The following is an 18,342-nucleotide window of genomic DNA, read 5'->3' on the forward strand; positions in this document are numbered from 1 at the left end:
TAAAAAATCCAATATTCAATAATAAAGATTAGAAGTCAGCAAGATTTAAAATAGAATACTAAATATGTAACTTACAGAGAGCACATTTTAACAGTGTGATTACATTGGAGATATTTTAAGTAATATTATAAAATGAAATGTGTATGGATAATTGAACAGAAAACCAATTTGCTTTGTAAATTTTCACTCAGATAACAATTGATAAAAACATGAAGAACAGATGATGCTTAACAAAGAAACTAAAAGTGGATTGAAGGTATTGGTGGAGAAAAATTCCAGAAGTATATGGCATACTAGCTGAGATGTTGAGGGTCTCAAGTTAAGGATGACACATTGTGGCTTTATAAACAGCAGATCCGAACTCTGTCTATTCAGTGCCATCCTCATCATCTCCTACATACTTGAGGCCATTGTTGCAGTCATTGTGTCAGTTCATCTCACTAAGAATCTTCCTCTCTTTCATTGATCCTCTATCTTTCAAAATATGCTGCCCCTTTCCAAGGAATAGCCTCTATTAACAACATATTCAAATATGTTTGATGAAGCTTTACTATCTCTGCTTATAAGCACTGTCATTTCACTTTCTCCAAGATATATTTGCTTTTTCTTTTGGCAATATGTAGACTATTTGGTACTCTTTTTCAATGCAGTAGCTCAAAAGTTTAATTCTTCTTTAATAATTTCAATTTCTTTTTTAGCTTCAAGATGTATAGCAAGTGATTGAAAAAAACATGGCCAGACCAGGTGTACCTTAATCTTTAAACTGACATCATCGCTCCTCAAGAATGTGGAGAGACCCTTGACAGCAATCTTTCCCAATGCAATATGTCTCCTGATCGCTTGGCTGTTGGTACTGAAGGTGATGATTGTGGGTTCAAGAAAGATCAAATCATTGAAAACTGCAATCTTTTCTCCATCTATTGTGATTTTGCTAATTGATCTAGTCACATTGTCCTAATCATTCCCTTTTTAGTATTGTTTTTCCCTTTATCCTTAAATATGTGTCTTTTATTAGGTGTCTGTTACATATTTGCTAATTTTTACTCCCCTCTCCCTTCCTTTCTATCCCTGGTAACCATCAAAACTGACTCTTTCTGCATCTGAAACTTTAAGTTTTCTTACTATTGAGTTAATGAATATTTGTCCTTTTGTGATTGATTTGTTTATCTTAGCATACTATTCTCTAAAGCCATTAGTGTTATATAATGTTTCATATATTCTCATAACTCTTTGTAAATACACACTTCCATTGCATACAGCCATAGTTTCTTTTTCCATGTATCTAATGAAGGACATTTGTGCTGTTTCCATTTATTTACTATTAATATAATGCCACATTGAACATGAAAGTGACATGTCTCTTTGTGTTGAAGATCTCATTTCTTTGCCAGTTAACACATTTTAGTAAATGGATGCAGCCCTGGAGGTGCTCACCATGTTGTGCCAAGAAATCTGGAGGACAGCTACTTGGTCAATTGACCACAAAAGATCCATATTTATTTCCATTTACAAAAAAGGTGATCAAATACAGTGTGAAAAGTATGGAACAATATCACTAATATCACATCCAAGCAAAATTCTGCTGAAGATTACTGAAAAATGACTGGAATAGTTCATTGACGTAGAACTGGCAGAAAAATCCAAGTTGAGCTGAGAAGAAAGACATCACTGCGAATATCAGATGAATCTTGGCTAAAAGCAAAGAGTACTAAAAGTATGTCTATTTGTGTTTTATTGACTATGCAAAGGCATTTGACTCTATGAATCACGACAAATTGTGACCAACTTTGAGACGGATGGGAATCTCTGAACATATAATTGTGTGGAAGCAATCATAGAAAAGAGCAAGGAACCACTACATGGCTCAAAATCAAGGAAAAAAATTGAATTAAGAATACATCTTTTCTCCAAACCTTTTCAATCTATATGAGGAACAGATCATTCAGGAGGTTGGACTTTATGAAGAAGAATGAGGCATCAGGATTAGAGAAAGACTCATAAACAACCTTAATTAGTCAGATGACAAAACCTTTTCACAGAGGTTGAAGAAGACTTGAAGAATTTCCTGCAGAAGGACAAGAACTTCATTCTTCAATATGTGTTGTATTTTAATATCAAGGAAACAAAGATTCTCATTACAAGGTCAATTGGCTACATCATGATAGATAGAAAATAGATTGAGGTTGTTAATAATTTCAGCATGTTCAGATGCACAATCAACAATTTTAGCACCAACAGTCAGGAAATCAAAAGATTAATTGTTTTGATAAAGTCTGATCTAGAATGCTAAAGAGAAAGGACACCAGTCTACAGACTAAAGTGTCTGATTTGGACTATGGTCTTCACAATTACTAACTATTAATCTGAGAGTTAGACAGTGAGTAAGGATAACAGAAAAATTGATGCCTTTATATTGTGGTTCTAGAGTAGAGCATTGAACATACCACGGATGAAAAGAGAAAAAAAAAAAAAAGCCCGGCCCGGAAAAGGGAAAAACCAATTTATTCCTTAGATGGTAATGGTTTTGAAACCTTGCCTTCTATACTTTGGACATGTGCCAGGAGGAACCAGTCATTGGAGAAGGACATCATGCTCAGACAGGTGGAGGATCAGTGCAGGAGAAGAAGATGCTGGATGAGATGGATAGACACAATGACTATGGCAATGGTTGTAGGTGTTTAAGAGACAGTGAGGTTGGCTCAAGATAGGGCAGGGTTCTGAGCTATTGTTCATTGGATTACTATGAGTCATAGTGGACTTGATATCACATAATAATAACAAAGATAACTGATGAATTCTATTACTCATCTCCATCAACTTTTTTGATTCATATTACATTTTCTATTTTGACTATTGCATAATCTTTGCTAATTATACTAAATAAAAATTTTTAATCTTTACACTTATTTTTTAAAGGAAAGAATAGGCAAAATTTTATGTAAGTATGAATAAAAATAGTGATAAGTTATTTATGTCTCTTCTAGTAAAATAATTTTTAATTTCATAGTATTTAAAAGTTTATTTTATCAAAATATTTGTCATATTTCTAAGAAATAATTTTTTAGTCTTATTTATTTATTGTTGGCCTTGTTTCTATTTGCTTTCTTTTTTTATCTTGGACTTTTATTTTTTTTTGGTTTTTTTTTTCCCTTTGGACATATATGCTTTGCACATACAGCATGTACTGAAGAAGATCAAATGGTATATAGCCTCAAATAGGCTACATCTCGACATTAAGACAACAAAAATCCTTAATACTGTACCAATAGTTAACAGCAGGCTATGTGGAGAAAAGATTGAAAGAACATACAATATCCTACCAGAAATAGTTGGCCATTGACAATTAACTAAATTAATTAATTAAAGTTAACTTTAGTTTGCTTGGCTCCACAGTCAACAATCGTGGCACCAGCAACCAGGAAATCAAAAAACGTATTGTAATGAGAAAGGCTGCTGACCCTCTAGCAGGTTTTCTGAGAGCATAAATGGCAAAGGAAAAGATCATCCATAGGTAAAGATACAAAATGGAAATGCTAATATTTCTAGAACACAGTTTTGTTAAAATTCCTTAGGAAAAGTGTGCAAGTTTTAAATAAAAACAAATGCAAGAGTTTCAAATGGAGAGTCAAGAATTACTTTAAATATTTCATTCTCCAGCTTTGCAAATCTATGGTTTCAGCTGAATGGCTACAGATCTTAAAATCTAGTTAGTTTTTCTAATGTCTTAGATAGTATATCAACATTTAATATACTTTATTTCATTTACTTCTCAAAATATACCTGAATTCAGCTATATATGTATGAAAACAGGCAAAAACATTGAACAATTTTATATAAATCATCACCTTTTTAATAGGTACTGTATCTGTCAGACTGTATTCTCTCTAGATCTAATGCTCATATTACTAAACTAGAGCTAGTTTTCACTTTGTCACTTCAATGGAAGAGCTGAGTTAGTCAGTGGTTTTGTCACCCAATATTCCATATTGTTTTATATTTTCATTTTATTTATTTTATTATTTCTTGTGTGCTTGTACCGTCAAATCAGATCTGACTGGTACAGGAGGAGATTGTCCCTCCTTTCCTGGCAAAGCATCTGGTGGATTCGAACAGTGCGCCTCTGGGATTGTAGTCGCAGCTCCTTGCCTAATATTCCATATTTTTAAAATAATTTTTGTATCTTGATCAGAAATCCTTATAACTAGACAAACAAGCATAAGACTCAGCATTATGAGAAATGAAGGAATGTCTGAATTTGTTAAGAATTTCTTTATATTTGAATCCACAAACAGCATTCATGGAAGATGTTGTCATGGAAAATAAAGTTATTTTGTCCAATTTGCTCTCAAGATTCTCTTTAAAGTGCTGAAAAACAACTGTGTCAATTTAAAGACTAAGGTGCACTTGACACAGTTAATGATATTTTAATTGCTTCCTATGCAAAGGCAAGTCGTACACTGAAAAAGGAAGACTGAGGAATAGGTGTCATAGAAATGCACTGTTGGTAAAAAGTTTTGAATGAATTTACTGCCAAACAAATAAATATGTCTTGAAGGAAGTGGAACCACGAAGCTGTTTAGAAGCAAAGCTAGTAAGACTTTCTATAAAAAAACTTTGGACATGGAAAGAGAGAACAGTGCTTGGGAAAAGACATCAAACTGGAAAACATAGTGGGTGAGAGAAAGAGAGGAAGACTCTCATTGAAATGGATTAACATAATGACAGTAACAATGTAAGGATGACAGAGATCTAAAGGATGTTACAGGATGCATTCTGAGTCTCTGTGACTTAGAATAGACTCAATATCACTTAACAGTATCAATGACACAGAAATAAGAGAAATGGTTTTAATAATGCTGTAATTTGGTTTCAATCATCAAGTAATTTTCTCTGGAAACTCTAGGCTGTCGCTTTTGATCAGCTAAATATGGATAGCTACTTTGACGCTTTAATCTTTGGTTTAAAAACATAAAGGCCAAAGATATTTTTATAATTTTATTTGTTATCCCTCTTAGCTCCTAAATAATATTTTAGAATATTCATTTGAGTCTCACTGTGGACACTAGCCAAAGCAGATTTCTCTAGATTGATTGCTCTAAGTGTGTGTATCTGATTTGATTTCCAATAAAAAGAGTTAAGAAAAATGACCAAAGTTTTGGTCTCCATAGACTTGGACATTGGGGATCAATTAAAATAGAAAAAAAAAGAGTGTCTAAGTTTTAAGGTTGCAAGGTTTATATATAAAATGTAACACTCTTCTTTCTTTCAACAGTGGGCTCTATAGAAATTCAGCTAGATTAGGTGTGAATTGGTTTACTATTCTTCCATTAGAAAAAGCTAACAGAAAAACAAGAGCTTCACATTTATCTAACTACATGAAAATTTTGGAATATTACATAAAACAAGATGGTATTATTTTCTGATTCCAAAAAGGCCTGAAAAGTGAAAATGGCCATCCAACTCCCATTAGAAAGTGATAGGGGCAATAAGAGTTGAAAGCTACGATTTGTCTTTAAGAATTTCTTCCTTGTAAATATTAGCAGGTTAAAAAAAGATATTCTCAGAGATAAATTTTGGCCTAGTGAGTCATAGATTAATTTATTTAGTGACATGATCCCTCAGCATAGTCTGAGAATATATGTGATGACAGTTTTATGTTTAAGATTTTAGAGTAATTCAATGGACTCTTAACCTGAAGTTTTACCCAAAATACAAAATCATGTACTTCAGAAAAGGTAAGTCATGATAATATTATTGAATCAAGTTGATTTTGGCTAGCTTAAACTCAACTGTTTTAGAATGTGGTTTTCCAAATATAGAGAAATGATTTGGAATCAATTTTGTGATGCACAGAGAGAGCAATTCTTTGTTAAATTGTAAGAGGTAACATGATTTAAAATGTAGGAGAGGCCAGTTCTTGGAGAAAAACATCATGCCTGGAAGGGTGGAGGAACAGCACAAGAGAGAAAGACCCTGTAGGAGATAGATTGGCTCAGTGACTGGGGGTAATGGTATGTCAGAGACAAGGTTGGCTAAAGATAGAGCAAGGTTCAGAGCTGCTATACATAGGATCTCCGTAAGTCACAAGTGACTTGATTGTACATAACAACAACAACAAATCTGAACCTGTGATTGATCTACTACATGCTACTCTGCTACTGTGGGATCTTAAATAAACAATTATCCTTTCTGGGTCTGGAGATATTAAATTGGTAGACAAATTGAATATACAAATTAAATTGGCAACAACTGTGGTGCTTATTAGTAGACACACATTTACTTCTACTCTGCTTACTAAATTTATACTTTCCAATAACTCCAACATTTATACAATATGCCCCTAATAGAAAGCTCTCATGGCCTAGTGGCAAGAAGCTGCACTGCAATGCTGAAGACATGCAGTTGGAGGCTATAAGCTGCTTTGTGGGAGATGGATGGGCAATCTCCTCCCAAGCTATTGACTGCTATTGAAAACCCACCAGAGGGTTAGCTATGGGTCGGTTCTGACTCTATGATACACAACAACAATAACAACAATGCTCTTTCTGATAATGAAGAGAGATAATAATTTTTTGTCCACATTTTAGCCACAAGAATACCAGTCAACAAGCATACTTCAGATATTTACTGGACATAAAAACAGGTCTCTTACACAATATAGAAAGTTGATGGCATCACTTAAGTTCTCTAAGTTAAATTACATGTTTAATGTTTAAATATTTTAGTTCTGTCATGCTTGGAAGGGTGGATGGACAACACCGGAGAGGCATACCCAGGATGAGGTGGATTGATACAGTAACTAGGGCAATGGGGTTGGTGTGTCAGAGTTAGTGAGACTGGCTCAGGACCAGGAACGGTTCAGAGCCGCTGTACAAAAAGGGTCACTATACATCGCCAGTGACTCAATGGCACATAAAAATAACACACCATGACAATTTTGGAAGCAGGAGTGGCATCCACTTCCTAAACAACATGCCTCCAGAAACTCTATGCACTTTGATAAATGTCAATAATTACAGAGGCGTTTCAAGCTTTTTTGTTCATAGGGTCATTATGAGTTGTGCTCAACTTCAAGACAATCAACAACAGACTTATTGAGATCTTGATAATAACAGTATTTTGATTGCCCACTAACAAGCATATTTTCAATTTAGAAACATTAGTTATTCTGTTATTGGTATTCTGTGCCTTTGAGTGAGAAGCAATTTATGAGCTGATCCGCCAGCATTTTTTCAGACTGTAAATCAGAGAGGAGGAAATTGCCCACCTTTATCCCACGGAGCAGTTGTTGATTGCCTTCAAGTTAAGCATGACTTATTGTGACCCTATGAACAAAAAGCCTGAAGCCTTTCTATAAATATTGATATTTATCAAAGAGTTTCTTGTCTTTGTGTTGGCAGTACAATTCCTTACCCATTAGGCCACCAGAGCTCCTAGTCATGCTAACTATCCTCAAAAAATCTCCATGACAAATGTTATAAAAAGATCCTGCATGAAAAACAACATATACAAACTTTATGAACTTTGTAAGTAAACCAGTATAAAATAAAATTTAAAAAAATTTAAAAGGTATTCTTTGACTAAAGTCACACTTCCTTTTTTTAAGTCCAATTAGTTTTTACTGGCATCTAGGCCTAATGGTCCTTCATGAGAGATGTCATTAACTTGCATACTTTTAATTAGAAGTCTATCTATAAGTTTGATTTTTTTGAGGGACCTCTTCTATAGTATAGTTAATAGATAATGTACATGAATAGACTCACAATTACCTTTAAAGCTCCTATTGTCAATGTGTAGTAGCACTACAATAAAGCTATGATTTCAGGAGTCTACAATGTGCAAGTGGTAAGAAAACCAATTGGCTATCTGTAAGTTTAAAAATTCGGATTCAATAACACTCAGCCATATTTTCTAGAGTACAAGGTATTTCCAAGGTATATGCTGTGCTGTGATAAAGGATGGAGATATCTTCCCCTCATAGGTACACTACTGGCCCTAATCCTAACCACACACACAATTTCTCTTTCCATTTGAATGTACTGCTAAGGTCCTCATTAGCTCTAGCCCACTTCAAGTGACTGCAAAGACTATATTTTGCTGATGATGTAGAGTTGGCCTCCACTCACGGTTACCGTATTGTTGTTGTTGTTGATTGTCTTTGAGTCAAGCATGACTCATAGTGACCCCATAAACAAAAGGAATGAAGCCCCTCTACAACCACCAGCATTTATCAAAGTTCAGAGAGTTTCCAGAGATATGTTATTTAGGAAATGGATGCCACTCTTGCTTCCAAACCTGCAATGGTATGTTATTATTCTTACGTGCCATTGAGTCTTAAACCATAGGTTTAAGAAAACAAAATACTGTCCCCCCCCAAAAAAAAAATCTCCATGATACTTTGGGCATTAATATAGATAGCAGAATATAAAAATAAGTGGGTATACATGTTAAAATCATTGGCCTCTACTATGTGTCATATGCCCAATGCTTATTATTGGAAACACATAAGCACCATGAGAATGGATTTAATAAGTTTGTTCTGCATTTAAGCCTAAATTAAACAACAGAAAGAGGAAAGTACCCTGGGAGTTTCTTCTCTCCAAATTCTTTGACAAAGTGAGTTAAAGATTAATTTGTTTCAACTGAACTAACCTTCTTTTGTCAATGTGAACCATTATGGGTTAACTAATGTAACTCTAGAACAAGTATATTGTTCATTTCTGCAGGCAAATAGAACCTGAGAGCAGAAGAAATATGTGAAGCAGAGAAGGCAAAATATCAGCAATTGGTTCTCTAAAATGGAAATACTGGGCATAAGGCTTGAATTAGTTGGTTTATATGCTTTGACAAAAATAGATGTCAGTGGGATGATTCTAAGGGTGGTAGAGACACCTAATGATTGACATGTAGCTGACCCTCCAGGGGGTTTTCAGAGGCAGTAAATCTCCAAGGAGATTGCCTATTTTTCTCCCACAGAGCAGATGGTGGATTTGAAATGTCTTTGAAATTGCAGTACAGCTTCTCACTAGGCTTTCAGATTACTATAAACTACTTTTATGTCACCTAGAACCAAATATAAATCTTATCATGATCCAGAATTTGCTCCATAAACGGCCCAAATCCTACTCCATTTCATTTTAGGTCCTCTGCTTTGAAAATGCTAGATTTCTTGTTATTTTCTTAGTGAAAATAAAGCTAATAAAAAAAATTAAAACAATTATATTCTCATTCCAGGACTTTTATTTGCTGTTCTTTTGGAGAGAAGCTTTTAAAATAACCCTCTTAATTGTAAGTTATCTCTTTAAGCTTTCGTTTTATCCATTGCTATATAACATTATGAGCTCTTACATATACACATAAAATAATGGTTATGTGACAATCATCTTTGCATAACACTTCTAACTCAAAGACAGTATTTTTCTGATTGTTGAAACCCACCAGTGAAGAAATATAGGGAAACTCTTCCCATATAATCAAGACCAGTTCTGACTTGACGGTAATGAGAGTGAGATATAGCACCATATTGCATGTTTGAGTTTGCTGTGTCAGCCAATACATTTTAACTACACAATTACAGACTCTTATTTTAATCACCATTGTTCTTCAGTACAACAGAACTACAGCAAGATAAAAATTTGGTGAGTGGTTTTTTTTTAATGAATGACTATGTCATGATTATGATGATGGAAAGTGTTATCTGTTAGATCAGTCGTGTTTTTTTGCTTTTTATTTTTATTTTGGCAAAGTTGTAAAAAACAACCTAAAATCATATATAGCAAGAGTAATCTCAGCTCATATCCTGTGTATGCCTCTGCAATCTATGTTTCCTCATGTTGCATCTCTCTTTTCTTTTTGTAATTAGCTTTGTCAAGAAGATAGCTATGAAATGTTTCCATTCTTATATCAAACTGTCTCTCAGTTTTGCTTCTACATATTAGAAGTATAGCATTATATGAAGAGTGCTGGTACTATAATCTCTAGGTAGTTGCCCTATGACCCTAAAATCACACCCCTCCAGAAGTTCAAATTTGCCAGCAAATATTTTGCAAAAAAATAAATTTGCCAAGAAATATTGGCAATCTCTCTGTGTAATTTTTAGCCTTGAAGAATTGATGAGGGTAAGTATGAGTAAAAGAATTGATGAGGGTAACTATGAGTGGATTCTGACTTAATGGCAATTAGCTGGGGGTTTGTTTATGAGATTTTTACTTATTTTATTGTATTTTCTTTTTTAAGTTTATCCAAAATATAGAAGCCCTAATTGCACAGTGGTTAAAATGATTGTCTGCAGTTCACATTCACCAATCACTCTACAAGTAAAAGGTGTAATAATCTGCTTCTATTAGATTATTTTCAGCCTTCAAAATTCTGTGGAATAATTCTAAGCTGCCCTGTGGGTCACTCTGAGTCAGAATGGACTGAATGGCAGGCAGTACTACAGCTCTGGTTTTATCAAAGATATATGAAATAACAATTAATTTTAGTTACTAACTGTGAATAATTGCAACAAACCATACATTGTTGTTTTTGCTTGTTTAAAAGTAAATAATTAAGCAATGCTCAAATTTCTAACTGATATCCTGTAACAATGCTACTTTGAAAACTTGGAAATAACTTAGCATTAGAGATTTCCTTTAAGACAGATTGTGTATCTTTATTATAAGGCAAGGGAGCACTGGTGGTCTATTGGTAAGAAGCTATGCTACATTCCCAAAGAAATGTGGTTCAAATCCATCAACTGCTCTGCAGGAGAAAGATCATACACTCTTATATGATTAAACTGCTTCTAAAAACCCACTGGAGGGTCAGCTGTGGGTCTTTTCTGACCTGATAGCACTCAACAACACAAAGAAAGAAATCTCACAGCGAGATTGAATGAAGGAAGAAAGAAAGCATACGTATAAAGGAGTTGCATGAAGTGTCACAATCACACAGTTCGTTTACTTAGGAGACTGAGTTAAAAAAAAAACATCAAAGATTGTAATTCCATGATACATCTAGAAAGACCTCTGGTAGGAGTTGTGTTGCCATGTCAATGGCACGCACATGGCTTAAACCCACCAGCTACTCTGTGAGAGAAAGATGAGTGACCACTTCTGGTGTGATTTATTGCCTTTGCAAATCCGTTGAGGATATACTACTACTTGACACCCGGAACAACATAAGGTTAAGTTGCAATATTCCCATTGGTAAAACTCTGGGAATATTTTTTTTTTGAGGGGGAATATTTATTTTTATGTATTACTGAATTTATTATTATAAATAATTGATATATTAATACTTTACTTAACGATGAACAAGAAACACAAACATGTAAAAACTGAAAAGCTATGTAGAGGATAAGGTCATACAGCTTTTTCAACTGCTGCCATCTCCTGTTTTAAAACCAAACTGCAGGTATAGAAAATAATTGTCCACTGTTACCATGGGCCACTGTACCATACTTCAGTGAACTGCATGTTTTTTCTAATGCAGATATTAGCAGGTTCACCCAGGGTGCACATGGTTCAACAGAACATTCAACTTAAGAAAAAACATGAAACATCCCTCTCAATATACTTCTGAAAATAAATTGACCAGTGAAAATCTTATGCAAATATTATCAGAACAGTGATCTAGTGAGGGAAGACGAGCCTTTCTAAATAAAATGTCTGCAATTCTCAAGTTGAAAGAACTGAGTAAAACATCCATGCCTGGAGTAGTCATCATGGAGGAGTCTATAGAAAAAAATATTCAATAAGGCAGGAAGCACCAAAAGGAGAATCAGTGAGGTACTGTTTCAAGAGGATTTGATTAATCTTCAACCATTTAAATGACCAATAACTTGTTGTTGTTATGTGCCATTGAGTCACCTGCAACCCATAGTGACCCTTCCCAGCCAGTCTCACTAATTCTGACACATCAACTCCCATTACCCTATTTACTGTATCAATCCATCTCATCTAGGGTCTTCCTCTCCTGCACTGTTCCTCCACTCTTCTGAACATGATGTCCTTCTCCGAGGACTGATCTCTCCTGGCTACATGCCCAAAGTATGTGAGATGAAATGTCAAAATCTTAGCCTCCAAGGAGAAACTTGGTTTTACCCTCCCCAGGACAGACTTATTTGTTTTCTTGGCAGCTGATGGTATGTTCAAGACTCTTCTCCAGCACCACACTTCAAAGGTATCAATTCTTTTTCCCGTCATCCTTAAGTCATTGTCCAGCCCTTTGATGCATAGAAAGTACTTGTGAAGACCATGGCCTGGATTAGGTGCACCTTAGTCTCTAGACTGACCTCAATGCTTTTCAGCAATCTGGAGAGGTCCCTGACAGTAGGGACCAATGTAATTAGTATTATGATTTACTGGCTACTGGTATGAAGAATGTTGATTGTGAAGACAAGCAAGCTGTAATTGTTAACAACCTCAATCTCTTCTCCATCTATCATGGTGCTGCCAATTGTCCCAGTGGTGAGAATCTTTGTCTTCTTGATGTTAAGCTTCAATCCATATTGAAGATTACAGTCTTAGACCTTCAGCAATCACTTCAGGTTGTTGTCCTAACATAAGAATTTCAAGCTGCATTGAAGGCAAATATGACTTCGGATATTCAGAGACTATCAACTGAAATGCTCCAAAAAAGAGAACACTACAAGTTCTGTTTTATGCCAAGAATTTTTGAAAATTGTTACCTGACCTTCTGACAAGAAGACATTAATATTTGTGCCTATTCCAAAGAAACCTGATCTTGTTCTAACAATGGTAGCAGTAAGTGCATTTAAGTTGTTTTTTAATGTGTCATTCCTAGTCCAATGCGTAAGGTTGCCAAGGAAGGACAGAACTGAGTGCAGGCCAGGAAAGGTAGTTTATTGAGGAGAAACTGCCAGGCTGGCTCTCAAGCAGAAGACCAGCCTCCACAAAGAGTTAGAGGGGGATTTTGCACTTTTTAACAAGGAACTTGGGGAAGGAAATGCTTACAGATGCTTCCTTCAAGATAGGGAAGTGGGCTGGGGTCTTAGATAACTATTCCTGGGAAAATGGGGTGGGGGTGGGGAGGTAGTTTCATAGAAAAGGCACAGCTGCTGTTTCCTGTGATTGGATTCTCTCTGTAGCCATTCTGGGAGAGGAAGGAAAGAGTTCTGCAGTCCTAATACAATATATTATTTGACTTTCAGATAAAAATGGTCAATCTAATGAATGAGAAAACTATCAAATAATGTAACTAATATCACAGAAAATTAAGACTTTATTGATAATTCAAAAATTGTTTCAGCAGTACTTTGACAGGAAATTGTCAGAAATAAAAGGCTGGATCAGAAGACAAGATAAACTAAGGAATATTATTGCTGACAACAGATGAATCTTGCCAGGAATAGAATATAACAGAAGTATGCTTATCTGTAAGTTATTGATTGTACAAGAACATTAAATTATGTAGATCAAAACAAGTTACGGGTAATTTTGTAAACGTATGGAATTCCAGAACAGCGGATTGTACTTATGAAGAACTTATGTGTGAGCCTTGGCTTCATGTACATAAAGCAATTATTCAAACAGAGCAAGAAGGTTGTATTTTGTTATGAAAAAAAGGATAAAAATGAAAAAAAAAGAAAAAAAGGATAAAAATGAACTTGCAAGAGGCTGTCTGGGCTTTGACTCTTGTGGTATAGTCTCTAAAGAGCTGTGTCGCTAACTCACACTGCACCTCTTTCACAGTTTGAATATCGTGTGATTCTGATGCAGAAATGTGGACAATCTCTTCCCTTGCATTTATAGCTTCAGAAATACTCTAAAAGGTCAATTAAATTAGTTCTGGCTTAACAGTACAAATGAGTTTAAGGGTTGGTTTTTGTTTTTGGGAGTTTTGTTTGTTAGTTTGTTTCTTTAGTTTAATGTTGAAGTTGAGATACAAACGCAAAGGTTCATCTTCATCAGCCCAAATTCACCAATTGCTGTTTAGGAGAAAAATGAGCAGTCTCTTTTTGTTGAGAATGACAGCCACAGAATCTTGTTGTGAGGTCATTATGAGTCTAGGTGAGTGGAGGTAGTGAGTGAGTGCTAAAAGTTGGGAGGCTCAATTTCACACATCAGAATTATATGGGGAAACACTTCAAGATCTTCTCTCTTAAAGACTCCTTCTTACACTAATTTATTGTCATGACTCAACAAACACTCAGTTGACACTCCATTGTATTTCTAAGGTTGCAAATCACATTGGGAGGAGATTAACCATCCTTCTTCTTTGGAGCATCTGGTGGATTTAAACTTCCAGAGAAGCATAATGACCTTTGAGTTAGCAGTGCAACTCCCTGTGGACTGCCCTATCAAAGATTTTCTTCTAAAGATTACACTCTAGAAAGTCCTATGAGCAAGTCCTCACAGCAAGTCCTCACAGCAAGTCCTCACAGCAAGTTGAGTCAAACTCAATAGCACCTAACATAGCATTAGAAAACCCATTACCTTTATAATTCAAAGGCAGTAATTGCAGATTTTCTAAGAGGCACAAAATTAACAAACATGAGAGTAAGTGAAGATAAATTTAAGGATTAGCTGCTTGGAGTAGCTCCAGTTAGGGAGGGAAAACCAAAAAGTACTAATGCAGCAAGTGGCTTAGTAATAGAGAATGTATAATTTCAACATACAAAAGTTTCTGATTTATATATATAATTTATTAATGTGAATATGATCTGTACAAATAACAAAGTGAAAATGAATTGGTCTACGTTGTGCTAGGCTACTAACATAAAAGTTGAGAGTTGGAATCCACAAAGAAATTCCTCAAAAAAAACAACAAAAAAAACCCCTAATGACATATTTCAGAAAAAAAAATCAGCTTCTAAAAGCCTTATGAAGCAGAGTTCTATTCTGACACACCTGAGAATAAGATAAGATGATGGTGAGTCCAATCATTTTATTATATTTCAATTACCAGACTTATTGGGAAATGATATCATTATATGGCACTTAAGAACAACAACAAGAAGTCTGACCCAAAGTCATTCCAATGAGAGGAATTATTTGCTTATATTGCTTGTCATTGTTGTATAAGGTTATTACATTTATCTTACTTTAAAACACACATTCTTACACATGACTTGCTGATTGGCTACCTGGAAATTCATAGGAAAGAGTTGAGAAATTAATTTCAGCTATTGAATTCAATAAAAATTGAAATTTGGAAAATAATTACTTTAAACATCGTGAACAAATGTGAAATTTATTTTCGTTTCTCTCTCTCTCTCTTTTTTTTTTCTTGTCCCAAGGTAGTTAAAACAGTAAGTTCCCATGGAGGAATGGAATCAAACTTCAAATGATTTCATTTTGTTGGGACTTTTCCCGCCAAATCATACTGGCTTGTTGCTCTTATTTGTCATCGTCTTTGTATTCCTTTTGGCCACAGTGGGTAACTCAGCCATGATCCACCTCATCCGTGTGGACTCTCGTCTTCACACACCCATGTACTTCCTCCTCAGCCAGCTCTCCCTTATGGACCTGATGTACATCTCTACCACTGTCCCCAAGATGGCATTCAACTTCCTCTCTGGACATAAAGGCATTTCTTTCCTAGGATGTGGGGTGCAAAGCTTTTTCTTCTTGACAATGGCCTGTTCTGAAGGCTTACTTCTAGCTTCTATGGCCTATGACCGCTATGTGGCCATTTGCCACCCCCTCCATTATCCCCATCGTATGAGTAAAAGGATGTGTGTCCACATGATCATTGGATCTTGGATTTTAGGGTCCATCAATTCCCTGGCACACACAGCCTATGCCCTTCATATTCCTTACTGTCGGTCCAGGACCATTAATCATTTCTTCTGTGATGTTCCAGCCATGTTGCCTCTGGCATGCATGGACACCTGGGTTTATGAGTACATGGTTTTTGTGAGCACTAGTCTCTTTCTGCTCTTTCCTTTCCTTGGCATCACTGCTTCTTACGGCCGAGTGCTTTTGGCTGTCTATCATATGCGCTCCAAAGAAGGAAGAAAAAAGGCCTTTACTACCTGTTCAACACATTTAACTGTGGTTACTTTTTACTATGCACCATTTGTTTATACCTATCTTAGGCCCAGGAATCTACGCTCACCAGAAGAAGATAAAATTTTGGCTGTATTTTATACCATCCTCACCCCCATGCTCAATCCCATTATCTACAGTTTGAGGAATAAAGAGGTCTTGGGAGCCATGACACGAGTGTTTGGGATATTCTCTCCAAAGAAAGAATAATTATGCCTCTCTGTAGGCTCTTGTTCTCCTTATTTATTTATTTTTTAAAAGAAATTTCTTCTCCCTCATTGATTTGAACATCCTAGACAAGTGCTTTAAAATAAAAATATATTAAGAATGACATACGTAATTTTATTGGTTATTTCTACAATTGGGGAAATACTTTTCATCTACTCTTTTCTGTATAATGCTTGTTTGTCAGACTCTGTTCTAAATCTGAGTGTTCACATTAAGACAGACTAGGAAGAATGACTGGCCATCCACTTCCAAAATAACAGGACTTTGAAAACTCTATGTACAACAATATCAAGAAAACAAAGATTCTCTCCAATGGGCCAACTGGCAGCATCATAATGGATGGTGAAGAGATTGAGATTATTTAGAGCTTTTGTTGCTTGACTCCACAATCAACATTCTTGGTATCAGCAGCCTGGAAATTAAAAGATGTATTGTGCTGTGAAAGTATACTGTAAGAGATTTCTCCAAAGTACTGAAGGACAATGTCAGGCTGGAGACTAAGGTGTGCCTGATACAGGCCACCTTGCAATCACTTGCAATGCATCAGAGAGCAGGACAATGACTAGGGAGAATAGAGGAAAAATTGATGCCCTTGAGCTGTGGTGTTGGAGAAGAATATCAAATATACCATAGACTGCTAGGAGAATGAACAGGTTTGTCCTGTTGTTGTTGTTGTTATGTGTCGTTGAGTCACTTGCTACTCATAGCAATCCTATGTGCAACAGCCCTAAATTCTGCTCTGTCCTGTGCCAATCGCACTGTCTCTGACACTCCCATCCCGATTACCCCAATCACTGAATCAATCCACCTCATAGAGGGCCTTCCCCTCATGCGCTGTCCCTCCACCCTCTCAAGTATGATGTCTACTCCAAGGACAGATCTCTCCTTACAACATGTCCAAAGTATGTCAGATGGAGTCTCAGAATCATTGTCTCCAAGGAGCCGCCTGGTTTAACCCTCTCCAGGCTAAATTTGTTTGTTTTCCCAGCAGTCCATGGTACTCTTAATATTCTTCTCCAACACCACAGCTCAGAGGTATCATTTCTCCTTCTAGCCCCCTTACTAATTGTCCAACTCTCTGATGCATAACAAGTGATAGCAAAGACCATGGCCTATATCAGACGCACCTTAGTCTCCAGAGAGACACCATTGTTCTTCAGTACTTTGCAGAGATCCCTAACAGCGGACTCTCTATGGTAGTATGCCTTTTAATTTCCTGGCTGCTGGTGCCAAGAGTGTTAGTTGTGGAGCCAAGCAAACTAAAGCTGTGAACAATCTCAGTCTCTTCACCATCCAAAGGTATGTCCTAGAGAAGGTTAAAGCCAGCTGTTCCTTGGAGGTAAAGCTTCTGGAGTTTCTTCTGACATACTTTGGACGTGGGGCCAGACCTTTGAGAGGGACATAATGCTTGGGAGGGTGGAGGTACAGCGCAGGAAAGGATGACCCTTGATAAAATGGATTGTTTCAGTGACTAGGGTAATGAGAGTAGGTGAGTCAGTGACAATAAGATTGACAGAACAGAATTTAGGGCTGTTGTACATAGGGTTGCTATGAGTTTCAGGTGACTTGACTGTACATAACAACAACAAGTAGATAAAAGAAAGTCTAAGTAATACATTTATTACTATTATAACTCATACATTTTATATACACTAAAGTTAATTGCATATTGCTATATCACACACATATGCTATGGATACAGATTTTGTGCATATTCAATACAGTATGAATATGAAGTAATACACCATATATCACTGTTAGCATAAAACTGTTATACTATTTTCTTGAAATGCTATTTTTTGTATATATAATCAATATGAAACTATTAATATAATATTCTTACTTGTTTTAATTCTAACTTTTCACAACTTTTTGTGCTTTATACTTATTGACTTATAAATAACACACAAGAAGCTTCCCCATCTTTCCTCTTGGAGCCATGGGTAAATCCAAAATAGCAGGCAATCACTGCCTTTGAATTAGCATGACACCTCTCTCTGGACTATGACATCAGAGACCATTTCTATTTAAAACCCACTGCAGTTTCAATGAAATGCTTTCAATTGCCCAGATAGAATCTCTGATAATAGCCATGGACAATACAAGTCTATGACATCAA

General features: G+C 35.8%; 1 protein-coding gene across 1 annotated transcript; it reads left to right on the plus strand.

The window, feature by feature from the left end:
• The first annotated feature begins 15,266 nt into the window (after positions 1-15,266).
• On the plus strand, positions 15,267-16,205 carry LOC102858794 (olfactory receptor 2L13-like). Its single transcript, XM_006893983.1, has one exon. The coding sequence runs from the start codon at positions 15,267-15,269 to the stop codon at positions 16,203-16,205; it is 939 nt and encodes a 312-aa protein (XP_006894045.1).
• Positions 16,206-18,342: the final 2,137 nt, after the last annotated feature.

The sequence above is a fragment of the Elephantulus edwardii genome, unplaced genomic scaffold (assembly GCF_000299155.1).
Source record: "Elephantulus edwardii isolate Elephantulus edwardi_28Jun2011 unplaced genomic scaffold, EleEdw1.0 scaffold00133, whole genome shotgun sequence".
NCBI lineage: Eukaryota > Metazoa > Chordata > Mammalia > Macroscelidea > Macroscelididae > Elephantulus > Elephantulus edwardii.